Here is a 6,270-nt window from a genome sequence, read left to right as displayed (position 1 = left end):
CACACACATACACACACACACACACACACACACACAGGTTGCTACAAAGAATCCTTAGGTCCTTCACAAGCTCTGTGAGTCAACTGAAGGCCCACAATATTTGAATGAAGGTGGGTGGAGTCTGACTCACGCTAGTGGTGAAGATGATGATGTAATAAACGATGTGTCTGCACTGAGAGAGGAAATGAACTAAAGAAATGTTACAGTCACTGATACGGTCACTGTTGTGTTGGGAACTTCTCAAGACTCTGTCGTCTAACTTTTAAGAAGTCATGGCATCTCAATATGAGCTCAGCAGGTAGAGCTGTCTAGAGCCGACTACTTCATCATACTCTTCTAGACAGACACATCATTTCATACTTTTCCAGACATAGAGACACATTCTCATATTCTTCCAAACTTTTAGATTTGTGTGTTTGTAAGATTGTATTTGAAATGGATTTGTATGTTCAACAAAACAATTCAGTGAATGAGTGTCATAACTTTAGTTGGTTGTTTCATTTGAGAAGTTTTTTTTGTTACTACAGGATGTTTTGGCTGTTCAAAATTTCTCACCAAACTGGTTGTGTATGTAATCATGTCTGTTTTTGTGTTAACTTATGTTGTGTCATCATGTGTATTTGTTGTTTTTGTCTTTTATGACGCCATTACAAAGAAAAGCAGAGTAATACAAACAGCAAAAAATCCAGTACTGCTAGATTAAGTATCAGGACTCTGGAAACGCTGCTCAGCCAATCACGTTTAAGGATGTGAACTAATATAAATATAATTACTGGCTATAGTAATTCTTACAGTCAGCTGACAACATATGGATCTTGTAGCCTGGGATTTGGGTCAGTGTGACCTATGTATATCAAAGTTCTCAGAAGATATCAAGATAAATGTAATATTATTGTTAGATGCTTTGTAACAGTCGTTTAACATAGGTGAAAAAGATAAGTCAAAAATGTATACTTTAGGGATTTACAATCTATATTGGTCTATATGGGCAATATTGAATATGGTTATAAATATACTGTATTGTGCATCCCTATAAAACCTGGAAATTATATGCAAAGGTTTTTTTTCTTTAATATTTCAGGATCATGCGTCCTGATGATGCCAACATTGTTGGCAATGTTCATGGTGGCACTATCCTGAAGATGATTGAGGAAGCGGGATGCATCATTGGCACACGCCACTGCAATACTCAAACCGGGGTGAGTTTTTCTCCCTGTCCTTTAGTCTTACGGTCATAAGAACAATATTGAATGCAAGGCTTTTAACATTGGAACCACCATCTTTTAGATTCGTGTGATGCGTTTTGCTAGAATAGATAAACACGATAAAAATGTAACTGAACATTCTGATTGATTGGATAAGTGATAGATGAAAGACACCCAACCTGTCAAAAAATGAACTGATTTATTTTACTGATAAATAAAAAGAAAAAGAGAAAATTTTGGACCCCTTTTTTTAAACCACAGATTCTCATGACAATTTTTTAAAGCAATATCATTAATGTGAAAAAATATGATTTAAAAATCCTTAAAATATTATATATATATATATATATATATATATAAATGTTTTTTTTTTTGACCCTGATTCATGTCTTCTGTTTAAAAATAGCTATTGTCCGCTGTAGACAGTAGAGGGCACTACAAAGTCAAATATGTAGCACGTTGTACACACAGTACAAATGTATCACAGGCAGCTACTGAGTTGTAGTATCCTGGTATACTAGTAATTTGTAGAGTGCAATTAAATAAGAATTTCTTTTGGTGAATAGGATCGCTGTGTGGCTGCTCTGGCTCGGGTGGAGCGCACAGACTTCCTGCACCCAATGTTCATCGGTGAAGTGGCCCACGTCAGTGCTGAGATTACCTACACCTCCAAACACTCGGTCGAGGTGCAGGTCAATGTTCTCTCAGAGAACATAGTCACAGGTCAGTGAGCGGTCATAAAGGATTGTTTAATGGAATTTAATGGAATTGTTTAATGGTTTTCATGTTCAGTGCTGCAGTTTTCCATACAAGGAAAGCCTTATAGTGAACAGAGGCTGTCAAGCTCTTAAAAAACACACACAATAAAAGTATCATTATTGTAGTCCATATGATAAATGCACTTTATTTTTAGTCTTTAGAAGTCATGTTAGTATACACAGCTCTCATGCCTCATTCACAGTTTTTGCATAATCAAAATTGGCAGTTCACAATCGTTATGAGATGTGCGAGGACCAGTGGCATTCAATATGATTTACATAAAACCTGACATGATGCATCTTCAACACTGTTACTCCAAAGCATTATAAAAATTATTATTTTTTTTTTTTTACAAAAAAATAACTATGTAGTCCACAATTACTGTGTAACATAAATCACAATAGATTCAACTAAACAAGCCTAGAAACTAAAAAAAGAGTACTGGCTCAAAATACGAGGAATTTTGTTTATAATGATAACTGCACGATACCTTCTTCATGAATTGTGCATCAAAAGATTGCATCAGCCATCAGATTGCATGAATAATTGAGATTCCATTGAAGCTGGTTAAAACAGGTGTGGACGGATGTCATTGTGTGCATTCATTTTTCTGGGTTAAAGGTCAGCATTTATTATTCAAGAGTTCTGTGTCAAAGTTCATTGTGGTTTGGGATACTGACAGACATGAATGGCAACATCTTGTGGCCTATCACATTATCAAATTAAAATGAGCTTCAATTGCTATCTCACTTTAACTTCAGAAGTAAGAATTTATAGGTAATTTCAAAATTGGCCAAATACCCTACAGCATTATTCTCCTGTTTAATACTGTAAAGCTGCTTTGACGCAATCTGTATTGTATAAAGCGCTATATAAATAAAGGTGACTTGACTCGACTGAAAACATTAAGCGCTTTGCCATATTCATATGAGTTAGGTAGTTTATCAGTAGTCAGTTTATTTAAACAATTATTTCAAAAGCTGATGCTACATTATCCCTCTTTCTCAGATCTCATCTCAAGATGGAGCTACAGCTCAATAAAACTAATCTGAATATAATGTGACTCTAACTTAAGACTCTCATAGAGAAATATGGTGCTTTATCATAGAAAACAGACATGATCGCCTTAAGATTTGCTCATCTGAGGGATAGTGTGTCGAAAACAAAAAAGCAATTCAAGAGAAGAAGAAACTGTACGGCTAAAACAAAAGCACTGTCCCCAAGGAACATGTTGTTACCACAGCAACAGGGTTGTCATGTGGCATAAAGCCATACAGCTCGGCGTGGGCGAAGTACCCAGTCAGTAGTAGTGGAGGAAGTGACTGCAGAAGTCGCTACAAAGAAAGAAAGACACCTCTGGACTCCCTCCGCTTAGGAGTGGCCACATTTGATCACTTGCAATGAATCAAAGAATAGCTGTAAGAGAACATGTCTGGTTCATATTTCACTCCAAAATCAAAAGAAAGAAATAATATTACATTAAAGCATTTCAGTGAAATCTAATTATATGAACATTATTTTGTTCCCCAATTACTGTGACAATGCGCAATTCATTATTTGAATTTATTTCTAATCACCTTAATGCAAAAAAATATATATATATTTCTTATTTAATGTACACAGACATGATAGAGATCATTGCCTTTGTTTTAAAGAGTTTTATTCAAAATACAAAGTCTAAAAGACCCTTGGGTCAAGCTCACATACTGTAACACAATAAGCCTAATTTTTAGAATCATTATTTATTTATTTTGTATCTTTTTGGTAGTTTTTTAATCACAACTAAGCAAATTCTCATTACCATCATGGTATTTTATTTTATTATTTTAAATAGTATCAGATTTTCAAAAATTTAATGCAGCTATTTATTTAAACTTATATTAAAAGCTATTGCAACAATTGTTAAATTGATTTAATTAATATTTCTTTTTTGTTCAGTTTTATATAGCACTTTTCACAACAATCATTGTTTCAAAGCAGCTTTACAGAAAATACACGTTTATAATATCTCAATATCTTCACGCCTTATTGTTGCATTTATTTAACAGTTTGGAGCTCGACGATAATATCGTTTTTACATTTTGCAACAATACATGCAATAAAGCAGTTGAGTTATGCTATATAATATTTATTAGTAACACTTTACAATAAGGTTCCATTTGTTAACTATATTTAATGCGTTAACTAACATTAAGTAACATTGAGCAATGGATTTGTTACAGTATTTATTAATCTTTGTTAACATTAGTTAACACTACACCAAATTTAAAAATAAAATGTTAGTTAAAATAAAGTTAGTTAAAAATACAACTGTCTATTTTTAGTGCATTAAATAACATTAATATATAAAAAGTTTGATTGTATTTTTCATTGTTTATGTTAGCTAATGTGGTTAACTAATGTTAACAAATGGAACCTAGTTGTAAAGTGTTACCTATTTATTTATTGCCCTTTATATGAGTCCACTGTATCTATGCGAATAAAGTTGGATATAATATATATCCAACTTTATATACAGAGCTGTGCAATAATACAGTTTAATGTAAACAATCACGCATGAGAGACTTGCTATATAGTATACTGTATATTGTTTTATGTGAGTATACTGTATGTATGCAGGTAAAGTAGATTGTAATATATCTATATCCAACTTTTAATATATAAATGGGCAATAGTATAGTTTGTGTTTTTTGATGATCAAGCAGTTGAGATTTGCTATATAGCACACACCGCTTAATGTAAGTGAACTTTATGTATCCAGGCATGGTTGGATTAAGTAGTAACACTTCACTGAATGTTCAGAACACCTTCATTTACTATACCTTTACACATTGTAATGCATTATATCTTTTCATAAATTCAGTTATAATACATTGTAGTACTTACCTGTTATAGGTTACACCTTTATAGTGTATTATAACACATTCGATTGTGTGTCTTACTGCATTACACTTTCAAAATAACTATTATTAGACAAGCACTTCTGTAGAAGAAGAACTGATCATTAGGTTCATTATAAGCATCATGAATGCGCTTCATTCGATATAAGCATCAGTCCACACAACCAATGTTTCATTCGCACACACTGCATGTTAACCAGTCATTGTCCTGTTTTAAGGCGGCTCTGCCCCTTTAAAGGCTCGTGCTGAGCCGCGGGGAACTGCGCAGAATGGGGGCAGACTTATGTGCTTCTGTCATGTTAACTTAACGTCACGCGTCACCAACACAGGCAGCAGTTGCAGAGCGATACCTGCATAGGAAAGCAGTCTACTCTGCAAGCAGTAATATCATGCTCACTTTTTGCAAAATAGACTCCTCCCCCCCCCCATACATATATGATACATAGTCTTCAGCATCACAAATCCTTTCCGTAGCATCAACATACAGCAAAGAAGCAAGGCTCTGGCAAAAAAAAAAACCTTTCGATAAACCTTTGTTTCCAGGTCTGACACACCTTTAAAGGCTGTGTATGCAATTGTGGCTGTTTATATGTGAACTCAGGCTAGGCCATCACATGACTCTTCTCTTGGGTTACACACACACACACACACAGACAGTCAGGGCCAATCTTGTCAGCCTGGTCTGGCTCACACTCCTCAGGGGTCTCCTGCCTCTGAATGCAGGGGCTGTGATGATTGCATCGGCAGGGCAGCCATCTACACATGCACTTGTACAGATGCAAAGTCACATTAGAATGAACGCACGCAGTCTAACACGTTTACTTGATATTACACTTGATATGCGTGTTTTATATCTTCCCACTTGTGTAGTGACGTTAATTATAAATAAAGCTAATTAGAAATACTGTAGGAAGCTAATTATAAGTAGTTTTAATTCCAACCCAAACACTAACATTATCCCTAAAGATCTCCCTAATCCCTTTACAGTTTTATAATTGTAATATATTTAAATATGTTACACATTTTTTAAACCGGATGTGAACAGTTTTGCCAGATTTAGCTTAATTCTGTAGGCTAATTTTTCCCCAACATGGTTAGCAATATGCTAAACAACCACTACATTTTTTATTTTATTTGAACAAAACCATGTTGCAGATAAATATCTTTAATTACACGTTTGACTTTTGAAGAACCAGTCAGTAATTAGACTGACATAGGTTTCAAATTGATATTTTCAACATTGAAAAGCTACATATCTCTTGTGAAAAAAAGTATACTAATAAAATAGTTATTATTATTAAAGATATACTATACTTTAAAGTCACCATGAAACCAAAATTGAAAATTCTTATTTTTTAATGGAATACTGTGGTGTTTATTATAAATAATTTATCCGTGCACTTCAT

The 6,270-nt window shown here is 34.0% G+C and overlaps 1 protein-coding gene across 4 annotated transcripts in view; it reads left to right on the top strand.

The window, feature by feature from the left end:
* LOC107754737 (cytosolic acyl coenzyme A thioester hydrolase-like) overlaps positions 1 to 6,270 on the top strand; it is a 93,074-nt gene that overhangs the window by 8,995 nt on the left and 77,809 nt on the right. For 3 of the 4 annotated variants that reach the window (XM_016571305.1, XM_016571302.1, XM_016571303.1), the window contains exons 2-3: positions 1,082 to 1,199; positions 1,772 to 1,928. In XM_016571305.1, coding sequence (XP_016426791.1) covers positions 1,082 to 1,199; positions 1,772 to 1,928 — 275 coding nt within the window. Of the gene's footprint in view, positions 1 to 228; positions 299 to 1,081; positions 1,200 to 1,771; positions 1,929 to 6,270 lie in introns of those variants that run through there. The other variant, XM_016571306.1, reaches the window with a different exon arrangement.

Source organism: Sinocyclocheilus rhinocerous, unplaced genomic scaffold (genome assembly GCF_001515625.1).
Source record: "Sinocyclocheilus rhinocerous isolate Xijiao unplaced genomic scaffold, SAMN03320098_v1.1 scaffold4580, whole genome shotgun sequence".
NCBI lineage: Eukaryota > Metazoa > Chordata > Actinopteri > Cypriniformes > Cyprinidae > Sinocyclocheilus > Sinocyclocheilus rhinocerous.
Note: the sequence above shows the minus strand (reverse complement) of the source record. Positions and strands in the feature narration are given on the sequence as shown.